Source organism: Arabidopsis lyrata (genome assembly GCF_000004255.2).
Source record: "Arabidopsis lyrata subsp. lyrata unplaced genomic scaffold ARALYscaffold_5, whole genome shotgun sequence".
In the NCBI taxonomy this organism is placed as follows: Eukaryota; Viridiplantae; Streptophyta; class Magnoliopsida; order Brassicales; family Brassicaceae; genus Arabidopsis; species Arabidopsis lyrata.
In genome coordinates, this window is record NW_003302551.1 from 4,999,886 (window position 1) to 5,018,780 (window position 18,895).

The 18,895-nt window shown below is 32.5% G+C and overlaps 3 protein-coding genes across 3 annotated transcripts; 2 read left to right on the plus strand and 1 right to left on the minus strand.

Annotated features, from left to right (window-relative positions):
• Positions 1-1,815: 1,815 nt before the first annotated feature.
• LOC110228284 lies at positions 1,816-2,709 on the plus strand (the record flags this gene model as incomplete). Its single annotated transcript, XM_021025093.1, has 1 exon — positions 1,816-2,709. A coding segment is annotated over one exon (792 nt), but the record flags the coding sequence as incomplete, so codon positions are not given.
• A 7,671-nt stretch (positions 2,710-10,380) lies between these two features.
• LOC9311543 (uncharacterized protein At3g28850) lies at positions 10,381-12,320 on the plus strand. Its single transcript, XM_002875429.2, has one exon. The coding sequence runs from the start codon at positions 10,827-10,829 to the stop codon at positions 12,132-12,134; it is 1,308 nt and encodes a 435-aa protein (XP_002875475.1). The 5' UTR covers positions 10,381-10,826; the 3' UTR covers positions 12,135-12,320.
• A 2,950-nt stretch (positions 12,321-15,270) lies between these two features.
• LOC110228136 (putative B3 domain-containing protein At3g28853) lies at positions 15,271-15,838 on the minus strand. The gene is given in 3 exon segments (XM_021024396.1): positions 15,271-15,558; positions 15,560-15,793; positions 15,795-15,838. Coding segments are annotated over 3 exon segments (540 nt in total). The 3' UTR covers positions 15,271-15,296.
• Positions 15,839-18,895: the final 3,057 nt, after the last annotated feature.

Sequence of the window (18,895 nt, forward strand, 5' to 3'; positions counted from 1 at the left end):
TATTTCTCCTTGTTACTTAGTTCGTGGCTTTGTGTTGTATAGTTTGCATGTTCACTGAATCCAAATCATGTGAAAATTATTACCATATAATTGTCTTAATTATAACGTCCCGACCGTCACTTTTAATAGGTCACATATCTTTTTTCGGTCCGTAATTCACCTATTTCTAGATGATTGATCTGTTATTTTCGGGAGGTTTTAAAGACTTATTTACCGAACATACAAATCACTACATGATCTTTTGCTGTATTTTGTCATCATTCACACGTTTCCGACAATCACTTTTCGGAAGGTCACCTATTCTAAATTTGCTCCAGCTCAAACACGTTTAACTGTGAAATTATCTCAGGACGTTTGACCGAAAAAATAACTGCACTTTGGTTACATAGATGACCAAATCAATTCTTTTAAACCTCTCAGCATGCACCACCGTATTTCTGAAACCGGAGTATTACAATTCAACCCCACTAACAGATCGCAACGTCCTCGTTGTGCACCAAGACCGTCACCTCCGACGGTGTGAGCCCTCTTGACTCCACACACGTCTGGGTTCGGCTCTAATACCACTTTTAACCCTCGATCGCCACTTTTAATGGGCTCAACGTCCTCTCTCGGCCCGTGGGTCCACCATCTTTCGACAGTTTGGTCCGCTATGTTCGAGAAGCTTTAAATACTTGTTGACCGATCCTACAAATCACCAAATGATCTTTTCCCGAGTTTTGTTCTCTCTTACACGGTTCTGACAAACTTCTCAGAAGGTACCTAGCTCATCCTAAAATTGCTCCAGCTCAAACACGCTTAACTGTGGAGTTCTCTCAGGACGTTTAAACGAAAAGATAAGTGCAATTTGGTGACAAGGTGACCAACTCAATTCTGTTAAATCTTTCTGTATGCACCACTATATTCCTGAAACCGGAGTGTTATACTAATCATTAGCATTGAGATTACTTGTGTTATGTTGCATTACAGTGTACTATAAAAATCTGGAAATTTACTATGAAAATCTGTAAAATTTGGTTAATGTTATTATATTATTTATATACTAGTATTTGATTTTTTTTTCTTCACACATATTAGTATTTATGAAATCAAAGAAAGTAGGTAAGCATGACTTATTGCTAAAAATAAATAAATAAAAATGAAAATAAATGACCATATTCCTCAGATGTAACAGATTCTTTATGTAGAGGGTCCTTCGTTCAGTCACACACATGCCCACCCTTAATTTCATAGATCGAATTAATAAATAATAATTGTTGCATTTTATTTGTTTGGTGTGTTACTTTTCACTCATATCCAATAATAACAGACGTTCCTGATTTGCCACGCAATTAAAAAGGTTGATTAAAATAAAATCTAAGTGAAGAAATTATCAAGAAAAAAGAACTACATGAGTGGATATATATTGCTCTTTAAAGCAAGCTTATGTAATTTAAAGGGATTTTAGTCTAATGTGTCATATACTATAGCAAAATTTATAGAAATTGGTACAAAACATTTGTTATTCCAAATGTGCCATAACGGTGGACAAGATTTTGAAACGAAAAATTTTTGGTCGACAAAAAATGTTGTCCACCTTTGAAACAACAGATTGGGAAGATATTTGGTGGACAAAAAATCTTGTCCACCTTTGAAACAACAGACTTTTGGTAGACAATAATTCGAAACGACATACAAAAATTTTAGTAGACAAGAAATATTGTCCACCATTATGACACATTTGGAAAGATTTATGTTTTGTGGCAATTTTACTAAGTTTTTGAACAGTAAGTGGTAGTTAGATTTCTCTAATTTAAATCCCACATATCCACTACTTTTGATGCGGACATCCAAATCAAACCAAACCGGGAGTATACCAAACCAACCGGTACATGTATCAAACCGGTTGATATGGAGCATTTTGGAGGATTCTTGCCCAAATGGAGTCATAATCAAACACAAGACCTAGGGTTAATTATTCACCAGCAAATTAACCCTAAGAAGACTAATGATGGTTCAAGAGGAATCAAAGACCAGCGAGCCGAATCACCATGTTATGGGAATTTGACCGTTGCACTCTTTTTCCCTTATCTAGGGTTTGTCCCAATGGGTTTACCTAGAAAGGTTTTTAACGAGGCAACATCAAGTCATCAAGGAATCATTTACCAAGCAATTGATTCGAAGATGTTACAAGTACATATAGCTGATGTACTTGCTGACAGACCGACTGCACTACTTGCTGAACTACTCGCTGAACTACTTTCTGAAGTACTGCGTCAAATGAAGCCAAACAAGGAAATCTTCCTTATTCTACACTTGGACGCACCTCAAAGCTACACATGGAAACTAGGAGAACATCTAGGCTACACAAGACATGTACCACACAAACTTTGGTACACCTTACCACACAAGAACCCGCGGAGTTATTACTTGCCATATATGGAGCCGAAGGAGATCAACTTGCAACAACTCTTTCCTTCTTTGTTTGTGCGCTTGTGTGAGAATCTTGAGACCCTCCAGAAGCTTCCAAGACGTCACAACTTCCTCCCCAAGTTGACAAGATACAAGGTACACCTCACTTGCCTTACTTGGACCGATTTTACATTTAATGTCCAATATTTTCATTAATGTTTTGTTTCTTTCTATGAAGTCTTAGAACGTTGTACTCAGCCCTATATAAGCTGATCATTAGTCTCATTGTAAATCACCCTTGATCATTTTAAAGTAATAGAAACGTTTTCTACTTGTCAAAGTTTGAGTTAGGGCTGGGCATTCGGGTATGCGGGTCGGGTTCGGATAAAACCCGATCGGGTACGGGTCTTTCGGGTAGAGGACTTTATGACCCAATAGGGTAAATCTAAAATATCGGTTCGGTTTCGGTTCGGATCTAATCGGGTTCGGGTCGGTTCGGGTTTAGATTTTTAGAACCGCTAAATACCCAAAAAAATCGGGTACCCATCGGGTTCGGGTATTTTATACCCAAATACCCAAAATTTTACCAAATACCCGAATTTTATCCGAAATTTTTATCCTAATATCCGAATTTTATCCGCAATTTTACTCTAATATCCGAGTTTCACCCGAAAATTTATCCTAATAACCGGAATTTTGTCCAAATATTTAAAAAATTTACAAGCATCTCGCGTATAAATATATTTTGTCTTAAATATTTAAATATAAGTGCATTTAATTTTTGGTAACTATTCTCGGATATTTAGATATAAATGTATTTAATTCAAATATTACATATATAAAAAGTTTTATATGTATAAGTATATGTAATTTCGGGTAATCGGGTACCCGTTCGGGTATCGGGTTCGGATCGGGTTTTACCCTATACCCACGGGTACGGCAATACAAGACCCAATAGGGTAAATAGCTAATACCCGTACCCGCCCCAAACCGGTTTTTTGGGTCGGTTTCGGTTCGGGTACTCGGGTACGGTTTTTTTGCCCAGGCCTAGTTTGAGTCTTTGTCATTGTGCTGTAGTTCTTTGTGAGTGAGTCACCAAGTACTTCAGGATTCTGCGGATTGAGTTTGTTGAGTGATTCAACATCCTTTATTCGTTCATTGATCGAGTGAGTCGATTATCCCACTGATTGAGCGAGTCAATCATCCTTTTATCCATTAATTCCCCTTGAATCGATCCCACACGAGAGAAGCGATCGCCAGCGTGTCAGATCACCACCTTCATCATCCCACCTTCCGCGTGGCAAGCTTGGAACTCTTGATCATCAAGTGATCTAAAGTTGGATTAACTCCAATTCTTGCATCAACTTTCGAATCAAACGTTTTGGTACCTTGAGGAGTGTCATGCCTTGTTCTAAAAATCGGCCGTCTAGGCGCTGATCAGAGGGCAACCGCGGTGATTTTGTCCAAATCGGTAAAAAAAATCATTGGTCCAATTTTTGTCCGCCTAGACGGCGCCTAGCCCAATTCTTTTTTTTTTTTTAATCTAAAATTCAAAACATCCCACTTATATTTGTAATTTGTATAAAAAATTATAATTTTGAGTTTAAAATCTTGTTTTAATGTGTTTAATGTAATTTTAAAAATGATATTATATAAATTTCTTAATTATAATGGATTAATGTTTTTAAAACATTAAATAGCCCTAAAAATAATTCCGATTAATTCCCATTTAATCTCCGATTTTTTGCTAGGCGTTAGGCCCACCCTCACCGCCCGACTAGCGCCTAGCGATTTTTTTAACATGAGTGTCATGTGCTTTTATATATATATATATAAATTGATTGGTTCATATTTTTTATATATTATTCTAAATATTATTTTAATTATGATATTGGATCCTTAATTCATTTTTCAAAATAATAATTTTTTTAATCCATCTCAAATTTAATTCCAGTATTTGGTTCGACAATGTATCCTACTAAAAGGCACTCTACTTAGACCATCCTACATTAGTTGAATTTATAATATCCTCTCCAGTACTCTTGTATTTGAATTAGAAATAGATATATCTTCTTATAGATGACTTCATTTCTATCAAATTTTAAATGTGAAATTTTTAACACGTTTTTTTGGAGATAATAGCTCTTATTGAATCCTACAATTTAACCGACAATATCTATATCGAGCAACATACCAATATATTAGATCAACTAAACGCTTATATGATGTTACATTTTGTAGGCTCTCAATTCATAAATAATTACAAAGTAATAGATTGATTCAATAACTTTCGAAAAGTTTTGAATTCCTAATAATACATTTGTTTACATTCTATATAATTTCATGACTACGTATTATAGGAAACTTATCTTTTTTTTTTTTTTTGGTGCAAAAGGAAACTTATCTAAAGGGTGAGGAGTTGGTTATCTTATTATATAAAGTATGGTTTTCAAAGTTAATAACTCATAAGATCCTGCCACGTGTCAAATTTATCGATTTTAGATTTTAACACGTGTTAAACAAAAATTTCTTTTTATTTATTTATAAAAAAATATAAGGAAACTATACGCACATGTCAAATTTATCAACGTGTAAAACCAAAAAAATCTTTGTTTTAGAAAAAAATTTATAAGAAAATTATACGTATATATCTTATATAAAAAATTTTAAAAATCTAAAAAAGATAAATATAAGGAAACTAGATGTATCTTATGAAATAAAAATAGAAATTTAAGAAAACAATTATAAGGCAACTATACATATATATCTTATAAAAAAAATTTAAAAAAGTAAAGAAGATAATTATAAGGTAACTATACGTATCTTATAAAAAAGTAGAAATTAAAAAATTATTTACTAATTCTAATTTAAAGCTAATAATTCTAAAAGAAAAAATTACTTTCTCCTTAAAATTAAAAAAGATTTATGAAATTATACAATTGATAATTAAAGAAATTTTATAATCAATTATTAATCCTCGAAAAAAAAGATTCTAAATACTCACCTCTATATATAAACAAATAGATATATAGACAAATTAAGAATATATGGCAATTGAGGGAAATTAAGAAATATGAACAGCGATGGACATAAAATAGAGTTGTTGTCGAAAAAGTTTGACCCGATGTCGGAGAAGATAAAGAAGGTGGAGAAATAAGAGCAGTTGGGGAAAGAGAGGAAGATGCGGTAATAGTGGTGTTGGTGTTGATGACGGTGGTTCAAGTTTGGTGGTGGTGGCGGTAAATATTGATGAAGGTGGTGGGTCGGAATTAGCGAGATTTAGTATTGATGGTGATGATGATTGTGATAGTTCTAAGATTCAGTTGTGGTGGTGGCATGGTCGGTCGGAGTATTTCATATTGTAACATATAATAAACAAAACTACAAATAGTATTTTATATTGCACATTATGCATAATTAATCTATATTTCAAAAATAATTAAAATACTATATTTTCTAAAATTAAAACATATTTTTATATAATTTTAGTTAACCTTACAAAAATAAAAATTAAAAATAATAATTTCGACTGGTAACCCGTGCAACGCACGGGTCCATATCTAGTATCATATAAAAAGTTAAATGTTATTAACTCAACTACATAGTACTAGTAGCCCATGCACCTAGCTTCTGTTACCATATAGGAAATTATATTCACACAAACACACTTTTTGACATTATGGACCTCCTCTATTTGTTTATAATTAATGCTTTTTCTATTTTTTTTTTTTTTTCTATTTTTATAATCAGTCAAACCATATATTACCTATAGTCTATAGATATAAATCATATAATTTTTTCCGTCATGTTTGAATTGTACATCGAGTTGCAAAGTATTGAGTTTGTGTAACTCCCCGACCGTCACACCATTTTTAATGGACCCTACGTCCTCTCTTGGTTCGTGGGTCCACCATCTTCCGACGGTCGGTCTGGTACGTCCGGAAGGTTTTAAACACTTGTTTACCGATCCTACAAATTACCACATGATTTTTCTATGTATTTTTTCCTTACTCACACAGTTCCGACAATCACTTACCGGAAGATCACCTATCCTGAAATTGCTACAGCTCAAGCACCCTTAACTGTGGAGTTCTCTCAGGAAAGTTGACTGAAAAGATAAGTGCATTTTAGTGACATAGGTGGCCAAATCAATTATATTAAACCTCTCCGCATACACCACCATATTCCTGAAATCAAAGTATTAAGTTTTAATTTGATATTTTATTTTTTTTTATAGTGGAAAGACTATTGATTATTACTTTGTTCTAATAACCTGATTCAAGTGATCTAATAGTACCATTTTTGTAAGAAATTTGGGTAAGACATTCGAGTGATCTAATATAACTACTCAAATAATATATATTATATATTAGACAAAAGTTTTTTTTTCTCAAAATTATTAACGATTATGTGAAATTCCTTGGTGCATTAAAGAGGTATATCCGAATTAGTCAAAACAGGTCATTATGGCGAGCATTTGAAGCAGTTGCAGAGTTGGACACAAGAAGCTCCAGATCGATCAATTCAAGTGACGGACGAGAATCAATTTGCAGTGACGCGGGACCGATCGGTTCACCCACCAGATCGATCGCTCCAGTCATGTCGCCCAGTTTTGGTTTTCTGTAACCAGTTTTATTTTGTATTTTCTGTAATTGGGTATAAAAACCCAAAGATCTATTTTTCACATTGACGCTTCTTTTTCTGCAATTTTTTTGAGACTTTTCTTCTGTAAGCTACTATTGGGATTGGAGATTCATCCTCTTTGACATTTTGGAGAAGATTTCTAATCCTTTTATATATATATTTCATTAATCTATTATGTCTTCTTCATATCTTTGTGTTGTTCTTTTCAATATGTGTGAGCAGGCCGTGGCTACGTTAAAGAAAATAAAACATTCGCCTACGGCCTTGTTTAAAATAAAAAAAATCAATGTGTACTAAAATTTATTAAACGTAATTTTAAGCATGAAATTTTACTAGAGAAACATGATGCATGAAGTCGAAGCCATTCTCTGGGCGATGAAGTGTATGATTGGTGCAGATAATCAAGAGGTAGCGTTCTTTACAGACTGTTCAGACCTGGTGAAGATGGTGTCTTCTCCAACTGAATGGCCGGCGTTTTCAGTGTATTTGGAGGAATTTCAGAGCGACAAAGAGGAGTTTACATCTTTTTCTTTATCTTTAATTTCTCGTAGGGCTAATGTTAAGGCGGATAATCTGGCACGAAAAGTTCGTACAGAACCGCTTCATATCACTTATGTAAACAACATTCCTCAGGAATGACTCTTTTGAGCTCTAATTAATTTCGGATGACAAAAAAAAAAAAAAAAAAAAAAAAAAAAAAAAAGCATGATGCTTTTGTTTTGTTTCTTAACATTAACACGTGACGCTTTTAATAGAGGGATGTTTTTCAAAATTGATAATTAAATTAAGCACTAAAATAAAAACAATTAGGATAATATACGGTAATTGTGAATTTAAACTTCTTTTTTATCTTTGATGTTTGACTATCTTGTGATTCTTGTCCATCTGTAAAGAATTTATTAAAATACTGATTTTGAAAATTTAATTAACAATATTATCAACATTACAAAAAAAAATGATGTTTTAGAGTTACATTTTTTTACTCCAATATTATTTTTATATTATTTTGGTAGGAGAAATTTTTCATTTTTATGAACTGGGATATAGTTTTTTTTTTTGTTGGTAAAAAATATAGTTTTTAAATATTGTCTACGGTCTTCGTATCTCTAGGCACGGCTCTGTGTGTGAGTAGTCTTTTTATTGGGGTTTTAGGGTTCTAAGTAGGGAATTCAATGAATTGATGGTTTGATTGTTGTTTGGAGTTCTTTATCCTAAGGTTCTTTAATTCACATGTTCTTAATGCTAGACTATGAATGATCACTCTGTTTTAGATTCTTAGTTTTTCTATGCATCAAAAGTGTTCGATAGAATGCCTCAACCAATGTGAAGTGAGAAATGTATTTCTAGCCAACGAGAGTTGACGTTAGGACGCATTGTGGACTTAATGAACTTGTTTGGTAATGAAAATTTGACTAGAAAATTACAAACGAGAGTTTAGTAGTCGAGCAATCAAATTTAGTGATTAATGTCTTGAGAGAGAATTAGTCGTCTAAACTTGTGTTCATGTTCAAGAACGATGTTTCATTGTTGAATTTCTTGTCTCATGTTTCCATTATTCTTTAATCTTTAAAATACCCTATGACCCAATTCTTTTTATAATACAAGTTTAATCGTTTTTTTATTTGCATTTTAATTTACAAGCTGAAAACCAAAACAAATAACTTTTTCGTTTAACCTCAGAACGAGTCTCATAAATCTTTAAAATATTTTTAGTTCTTGTGGATCGACCCAGTATATACTACATTAAAATAAAAAATATTAAATAATTACTCGAGCAACTAAATTAGAGCACGAATGTGGGAACTTTCACCGAAAAAAGGTCCTAGACTCCTAGTCATATTATTAAATGTCCAATATTATACATTTCTTAACTTTTTTCAACATTATTTATGTTTACTGATATGTTTGCCAACGTATATCCAATTTTATTCACGAATATCAAGTGTTAGATATTGACAGCGACCCACTAGAGGTTTTACGGTTAGTGGAAAGAGAGGATCAATTGTGGCATTCAGCTCAAATCGAGCTTATTAATGAAAAACATGTTTCTATGGATTTGGTATCTCGATCTCGAGTGAGGGATGCTTCACTTGAATCGAATTATTGCAGGATATCGTTGTTTTGTGAACGGATCATGGAAAAGAAGTGATAAGTTCTCTGGTACAGGTTGGTTTTGTACATCATCAACTGGAGAGCCGCCAACCATGGGAGCTGCAAACCTCCGTAGAAGTCTATCTCCTTTACATACAGAAGTCGAGGCCTTTCTCTAGGCGATGAAGTGTATGATTGGTGCAGATAATCAAGAGGTAGCGTTCTTTACAGACTGTTCTGATCTGGTGAAGATGGTCTCTTCTCCAACCGAATGGCCGGCGTTTTCAGTGTATTTGGAGGAATTTCAGGGCGAAAAGGACGAATTTTCAACCTTCTCTTTATCTTTAATTTCTCGTAGTGCTAATGTAAAAGCGGATAATCTGGCACGAAAAGTTCGTGCAGAACCGCTTCATATCACATATGTAAACAACATTCCCTAGGAATGACTCATTTGAGCGTTAATTAATTTCGGATGACAAAAAAAAAATGAAGTGTTAGATATTTGGATATTTGATTTAAGACCACTTTTAGGCTAGATGCATGCTAATTGCTAATCTTTTATGTTATCAACCTTATATCCAAAGTCTAGACTAATGTGATAATGTTTGAATGAAAAGAATTGATTAATTATAATTATTAATGTTTAAATGAAAAGAATTACTTTATATTTTCTAAATTTGTCAAAATACTTTTATGGAAATTATTCTATATATTAGTTATAATATTCTTATGCTTTTCATTATATATTATTTTTACCACTTATAATATTTTCAATAAATTTCTATTTAAATTCTTTTTTAACAAATTTTTTTAGATACCTAATTATTTAAAAATCAATACAAACATAAAATAATATATTTTGATTTATAAAATTTATCAACGACTCTGAATAAGTATTTTGGAATAGCGAACCGGCTACAAGAATGAAATACACACAGTGATAATATATAGTTCCAACAACAAGAAACAAAAGTCCAACAAAATATCATATTCATCACTAATCAAATTACATTTCAGAAAATAATGTAATACCATAATTGTATTACATAAAATATGCAATTTCTTTATGTCAATAAAAGAAAAAAAATAAAATGACATTAAAAGCAAAGAACATGACAAAACCAGTAGATATCATTCCTAATTTAAGCAATCCCAAAAAGTTTTCTCTGAAGAAAGGAGCGTGTATCACGCGCCTTCACATTACCCTCAAATATGACTAGTAGTAGGAGGAGTCAAATGCAGAGAAACAAAAAAAAAAAAAAAAAGACTTTATAAATAAACAAATCTCTCTAAGAAAATTCTTGAATTTTTCCACAACCTCACAACATTCTTCCTTCTTCTTCTCCTCCTCCTCTCTAACACTTTTTACAGAGAGAGTTTTTATAAACCCAGACGATGGTCATGATCATGAAGATGTCTTTGTGGTCTCTTTGTTAAATCATTTGGTTTGGTCCAAAGCTCTTTCTGGTCTTCATTTTTTTTTCCTTAAGAGTCCAATCACAATCCTCTGTTTTTGGTCCCCTGCTTTGGTCTCTGTTTTTTTTTTTTTTTCTTCAGATTGATCTAAAAAAGATTTGATTTTTATCACAAATCTCGATAAATAATTCATCTCGATTTCACAAAATCCAGTTTTTATTCCCAAAATCAAATCTAAAACACTTTTTTTCTTCTTCCCGTTTACCCCTTTTTGATCATCGATTATGGGTTGTGCGAGTTCCAAACACCGTAAGCGTTGTAACCATTGCCGGCGAGGATATTCTCCTCCGATGGATGTACCGAGAAGTCACTCGGTGCATCACGCATCACAAAACTCTGAAGATAGTTGTCACATGGTGGCTCTAAGTTCCTCAAGCCTTGGATCTCTCAAGCTATGTGATTCTTCTTTTGGGCATAATCACAAACACTTGGCAGACTTCAGTGAGAAGCTTGTTTCTGAAGAATCTGGGAAAACTGGAAATGGGTTTGGTCCAAATGTGGTTAAAGAGAAGTCAGATAAGGAGAAATCGAATTTGGAATTGCAGGCTAAGCTTATGGAAGCAAAGGTATGGTCAAGTATGATGAATGAGAAGATACCGAAGATTGTACCGAAAACTCCGATTATTACGCCTCCTGGAGAGCCAGAAACGATTAATACTTGGGAAATGATGGATGGGCTTGAAGATGTTTTAAGTCCTTTACGATCACCTAATCATGTTAAGAGTTTTTCGTTTGATATTGCTCGTAATGGCGATTGCGAACGAGGTAAGTCGAATGGTAATGTGAAGCCGGTTTGGCTTCAAATGGAGGAAGAAGAAGAAGGGTTTGAAGATTTTGATCCTGAGATCATTTCTTCGTTTAGGAAATCACTTCAAGAACTTCCTTCTGATCATCCGTTTCACATTTCGAATCGTGATTTCGAATTGAAACCGCGGTTCAATTTCTCTGATGAGGAAAAGGAGGAAGCTTTGGATGAAGCAAGAAAAAGTGTTGGTAAAGAGAAAGTGATACTTTACTTTACAAGTCTTAGAGGTATAAGGAAGACATATGAAGAGAGCTGCGATGTTCGGATTATACTAAAGAGCCTCGGAATTAGAGTGGATGAGCGAGATGTATCGATGCATTCGGGTTTCAAAGGCGAGTTGAAGGAGTTATTAGGGGAGAAGTTCAACAATGGTGTTGGGATTACTTTACCTAGAGTTTTCTTGGGAAGGAAGTATATCGGGGGAGCAGAGGAGATTCGGAAGTTAAACGAAGATGGAAAGCTCGAAAAGCTTCTTGAAGGCTGCGAGAGGGTGGAAGAAAACCAAAATGGTAATGGTCAAGAATGCGAGGCTTGTGGAGATGTAAGGTTTGTGCCGTGTGAGACATGTTCAGGGAGTTGCAAAGTGTACTATGAATATGAAGACCAAGACGACGACGAAGAAGAAGAAGATGATGAAAGTGTAAAGGAAGAACGAGAGTATGGGTTTCAAACATGTCCTGATTGTAATGAGAATGGTCTCATTAGATGTCCTGTTTGTTGTGATTAGTTGTTTGAACATACACACAAGAAAAGGGAACCTTAAATTGTTCTTTTTTGTTTCGTTTACTAAATTTGAGTTATGAGTACTTGAGGGTTTTATTGCCTCTAAAGATTTTGTTGTACATAAAGAGGTTTTTGATTGTGAAAGTGTAAAATTGAAATTAGTAAGTGTTGTTGTCTATTCTTTGAAATTCTTCTATTCTTGCTTTACATTTTGTTTGACTCATATATTTAAAAGCAGAGTGTATTGACCGGAGAAAAGGAGAATTTGTCAAAACTCTAAAGCTTTTTTTTTTCGATATGTCAAACTAGACTTATGTTATGTTCATATTCAATATGATCATTTCAAATATACTTTAGTGCAAAAAAAAATAATGTTACTTATATGGAAACTTTAAGAGGAGAGAAAATTCTCTAATCATATGATTCACACCAACATTCAAATAAGCATATTTTACTCATTTCTTTGGGATCTACATATCTAATTTATCAAAACTAACTATCACTAAAACTAAAATTAATTAACATACTTGATATTATTATTATTATTATCTTTATTAAAATATAAGAATAATTAGCAAAAATAACCTATATATATATATAATACAAGATGATAAAAATAGATAAATAACACAAAAATATGAAAAATGTTAATAGAGATTGAATAAATATAAAATAAGATAATTCTATATTAATAAATAATCAATGTGTAAATATTTGTAAATTGATAGATATAGGAAAAAAGAAACTTATCATATATATTTAATGGAACAAACTTTATATTCAAGATGTAACACCCCGATTTCAGGAATATGGTGGTGCATGCGGAGAGATTTAAAAGATTTGATTTGGCCACCTATGTCACCAAAGTGCACTTATCTTTTCGGTCAACTGTTTTGAGAGAACTCCACAGTTAAGCGTGCTTGGGATGAAGTAGTTTCAGGATGGGTGACCTTCCGGGAAGTGATTGTCGCAACTGTATGAGTGAGGACAAAACACAGAGAAAGATCATGTGGTGATTTGTAGGGTCGGTAAGCAAGTCTTTAAAGCCTCCTGGACGTAGCGGACCAGCCGTCGGACATGGGTGGGCCCATGGGACCGAGAGAAGACGTGGAGGCCAATGGTAGGGACGGTCGGGGCGTTACAAGTGGTATCAGAGTCGAACCCAGACAAGTGTGGAGTCAAGAGGGCTCACACCGTAGGGGGTAACGATCTTGTTGCGCAACGAGGACGTTGCGGTCTGTTAGTGGGGTGAATTGTAACGTCCCGAATTCAGGAATATGGTGGTGTATGCAGAGAGGTTTAAAAGATTTGATTTGGTCACCTATGTCACCAAAGTGCACTTATCTTTTCGGTTAACCATCCTGAGAGAATTCCATAGTTAAGCGTGATTGGGCTGTAGTAGTTTCTAGATGGGTGACATTCCGGAAGTGATTGTCGGAACTGTGTGAATGAGGACAAAACACAGAGAAAAATTCATGTGGTGATTTGTAGGGTTGATAAACAAGTTTTTAAAGCCTCCCGGACGTAGCGGACCAGCCGTCCCATCGGACAGACGTGGGGCCCACGGGTCCGAGAGAGGCGTGGATGCTCACTGGTAGTGCCGGTCGGGGCGTTACACAAGAGCTACAATGATTTAGTAGGATAAAGAAAATAAGATTTAAACAAAAAATTTAATACCAGTTTTAAAATGTTTTATTCAAAATAAGAAGTAATTTACTTATGAAGGAAAATACACATTTAAAATTTTAGACTATATTTATTAATGTTAAACTATAAATCCCTGATACCGAGTGAAAAAATAGAAAATTCAGTGCATATTATTATTATAATTTTTATATAATACAAATATTAAAAATAAAAATTATTTTCGATATTATTTATTGTTTTCTAAATTGAAAAAAGGTGAAATTTTTTAAACATAGGAATAGTTAAACAGGAAAAAAAAATAAGTGTAAGAATTTAAATAGAATTTTTAAAATTAAGGACTTGAAATAAACAAAAACTTTATCCTAAACATCACAAGAAAATAAATAATATTCTAATCGAATGGTGAAACTGTCTAATAATAATTATGGTAGATTTTAGGGTTTTTTCTTTATTGCAGAATTTTTAATTGGAAATAGAAGAATTTCATTTTCGGAAGAAATACAGAATAGTTTAAAGTTAGAATATTTTGTATGAGTTCGTAATATTTGGTATGTTGAATGACTAAGATATATGTCGAAGAATATGGTAGAATAATTACATGTGTTTTATTCAATTTCTTACATACCACTCTAAATGTTCGATCCAAAGTCAAACCATAGTTGAAGAGCATGTTTATTGGTGAGATTTAGTGGGTATCAGCCTAATAAAAAGAATAAAAAAATCGATTTTGGGCTTGATATTGGGTGAAACGTCTCAATTCACTAAGACTTTTGGATCGGTTCTTCTTGGCCACGTGTGACGCATTCATTGGGCAAAAAAAAAGAAATCTGTGTTTATCATTTCATTTCTCTTCTCTTCGTCTCTCTCTTCTTTCCGTTTCATTTTTTTATTATTATTTTAGTGATACCCATTGAATTTCACCATTAAACATACAAATTTAACAAAAATCTTTTTGAGTATCATAGATTAAACAACTAATTAAATTAATATTAAAAAAATTCTAATGATACTCAAAGGGGTTTATTGATAAACATGCTCTAATGTGTAATCACATATCTACTATCAATGATTTCTTCATGGTAAAAGTTTAAATATTGTTTATGATGATATAATAAATTTCAATATAAGACGACGTTCAATTAAACTAATTTTTGAAAAATATTTAGATAGAGAATGAATTATTTGCTAATCTTTAGGTATATATATATTCAGAGGCATATATCATTCTTGAGAGTTTTACAAAATAAGCTTTTTCGCCTACCAAGACTCAAAGTTCACTTGAAATAATTAAATATTATATTAATTAGAATAATAAAACTAATTAGAAAAATATCTTTTTATATTTAAAAGAAAATAGAGATAAGACTATATAATATAGAAAATTTTGTTCATTTTTGTAACACCCCGATTTCAGGAATATGGTGGTGCATGCGGAGAGGTTTAAAAGAATTGATTTGGCCACCTATGTCACCAAAGTGCATTGATCTTTTCGGTCAACTGTCCTGAGAGAACTCCACAGTTAAGCGTGTTTGGGCTGGAGTAGTTTCAGGATAGGTGACCTTCCGGAAAGTGATTGTTGGAACTGTGTGAGACAGGACAAATCACAGGGAAAAATCATGTGGTAATTTGTAGGGTCGGTATACAAATCTTTAAAGCTTCCCAAACGTAGCGGACCGGCCGTCGGACAAGGGTAGCCCATGAGCCCGAGAGAGGACGTAGGGCCCACTGATAGAGACGGTCGGGGCATTACAGTTTTATCCCACAAAAGTGAAATTTCATCGTTTTTTTATACCTTTTGCCCTCACGATATCCATCTATTTTCCAACGAAACAATAATCACCATTTTGGTATTGTATTAGCGTTACATGGTACTCATTTCCGTTCACATCTTTCACTATTACTTCGACACTGTTTTTCAAATTCATGATTAATTCCCATTCCATTTCTGGAATTATAAATTGTTCAAACGCTCTTTTTGGTAGATGAAGTCGACAATTATAATCAACGTCAAATTGTGTGATTTGTTTGTAAACTCAATTCCAAATTGATATTTTCTGCCATTTTATAAGTAACTAGTTCTATATAAAAATAAACTTCTTATAGGTTATGATGCATTTGAGAAGAAACCTCATCATTCATGTTTATATATATGTAGTTGTTTCTAAAGTGTTTATAATCAATTTTTATTTTAATGTTTGAACATAATCTTCAATTTATTTTTCCTTTTTTAATATTTCCAATAATTATATTTTAAAAGAGACTTCTTTTATTTACTTTAGATTTTCTTTTTCCTCAAACTAAAAGTGTTTTGTAAAGAAATTCTCTAAAGTGACAATTTTTTTTCTTTAATCATAAAAAAGAGATTTGTTCATCAATACCATAAGATATGAAATTTAAGGTGTCTCAGCATACTAATGAGATGAGTGAGTTTTAAGATTTAATAAATTATTATACTACACAACTAATACTACTCTAATTTTAACAAATATTTAATACTAATCAAATTATTATATCCCTCAACTAATATAACTTTTTAAGTGATTTAGTTAGACCAAATATTTTATTAATTTATATCTAAGAATCCTTTTGGATCTCATATGTGTTAACTAAAATATTATGGCTAATATTTAAGTAGTCAAAATTCAAGTGATCATTTTGAAATAAAATAAAATTGAGAGAACATGTGTTATAATAAAGATGCAAGGATACACTAAGTTAAGTTTAATTTGATAGAGAACTAAACTAAGAATATTTCATATAAATAGAGTGCTATGGGCACATAAGATCTTCTAACAAAACTTTTAATGCATTTGCATTATAAGCTTTTTAGTGTGTGCTTTAAATACCAAAATACACTAACTACAATTCAGAGTGATTGACTAATCTAATATTGATGTGGGGATAACACAACATTAGACCAAGGTAGCAATGACTTTTCTTTTCTACTACGTACATCGAAGTATTTAATCATATATGGTAACTTTTTAGACCGAATTTTATAAAATGAAGCTTATTAAAGTATTTTTTATCCATACAAAAACAAATGAAAAGAAAGACTTCTTAACTTCAAAAGCCAGAACTGCATTTATTTTAGTTAAATTGGATCATGGAAAATTGTTAAATTGGCCGGATTTAATTAAGGTTTCAAAAAATAATTAAAGATAGAAAACTATACTATCATTACCATAAATAAGAATTACATATAGGTTTTGGCAAATAAAACTCTTTTGGAATCCCTAAACTCATCTTTGATGAGAATCACTCACACGTGACCGAAATACATGTGATTATTGTAGAAGAAAAATCAAGAGATGAGAAGGGATTACCAAAGGGTTTTGTTAATCAATTGAAAATAGAGATAATTGGGTCATAGACGTTATTGAAAGAGCAAATTAGTTTTCTACTAATCTGACACAAGGTCAAGGACATTGAAAATATTTAGCTCCTTAAGTTGTCCACTTTAGCCGCACGCGCTTGAGTTCTTGGTCAGTCTATTGCATGAGATAAGTGTTGTGCTTTTTGTCGTTCTCGAGGTGAAAATGAGGTTAGTTATACATTTACTTTTCTTTGTTCTTTTTTATTTATATATATGCATGTCTATCTCTTTCTTGACCACTTAAAGTACACAAATTTTTTTACTACTAACATATTATATAGATATCCAAACAGTTGTTATTTCAGATGTCTGAAACGAGAAGTATACAAATGTATTCATCTTTATTCGTCCATTGATTGAGTGAGTCAATCATCTATTCATCGTTCCATCCCTTGATTCACGAGAGAGTGCGTTAGAGCTCGCTCGTGAATTCCACCTTCCGCAACTTAAGCTTGCAATCTCGTGATCACCGAGTGATCTAAAGTCGGAGTGATTCCAATCTTATATCACTCTCTCCTAGTTCACGACCTCTTGATTGTTGGTGGCTAGGGTTCAAGTCTCAATTGCTTCCTCTCTTTCAAAACGACAATAGCCTATATATATATAGGCTTCTTATATACATATACACAACATAACCATTTGTCGCATAAGGGTTTTTACTTTACTTGGACTTTTCTTTTTAATTTTTATCAAAACAAATAGGGTGAGCTCTAGAAGTTGGGTTTGGAGTGTTACAATTTTCGCCTAAGAAAACTCAAAAGTTCTCTTGAAATAATAGAGTAGGGGCTTTTGCAAAAATGTCACTTTTTCAATGCCACTTTTCAAAAATATCCATTTTTTAAAACCTTATAAAAAATGCTCTTAAAAATATAAAATTTACCCAAATATGTATGTAATATTATTAAAACATACACAAACTACATTTCTATGTATCTAAAATCTTATAAATACTTTATAAATACCTTATAAATGCATTTTAAATACCTTTAAAAACTTTTAAAATATCTTGTAAAACCTTTGGAAAACCTTAAAAATCCTTTAAAATAACTTGTAAAACCTTTAAAAACATCTTATAAAACCTTATAAATACTTGGATCGAGTCTTCAAGTAGTAGTTACAACTCATAAGTACCTTATAAACCTAATAAAACTTTATAAAGATTTCAGATTTAAAAAGGGGCATTTTTGAAAATGGACATCTAAAAGAGACATTCTTGAAAAGGAGCACAACAAAAGGAGTATTTTTAACAATTTCCCAATAAGGTATCATATTAATTAGAATACCAAAATTAATCCTTATATAATAAATCACAAGTCAATTCTAAAAAAACTGCAACCCTCTCCATCTGACACGTATCTTAAGTCCCAATTTTAACACTTTCAGATTTCTTCTAACCAATTAAACTTTGTTATTCAACAGAAAAAAAAAAAAAGGTACGAAAAAAAAAAAATCCTTGCAACTGCTTCGCCTCTCTTCACCCTCCCCTCCCCACGATCTCAATATCTCCACTTTGCCTCTCTTCTTCAACAACATGATTTCATTATTAAAAGCTTCCACATCTCTTTCTTTTCTAATTCTTCTTTCGTGTAACTTTTATCAGGTAAAAAAATTTGAAGTCGCTACATGATCTGATAGTCTGATCTTAGGGTTTCATCAATGCAATGTCTCTTCAAAGAATCAAATTCAATTTTTACGCATAGTGATTAACTCAAATGATCAGATATCTTTAAGGAATCAAATTG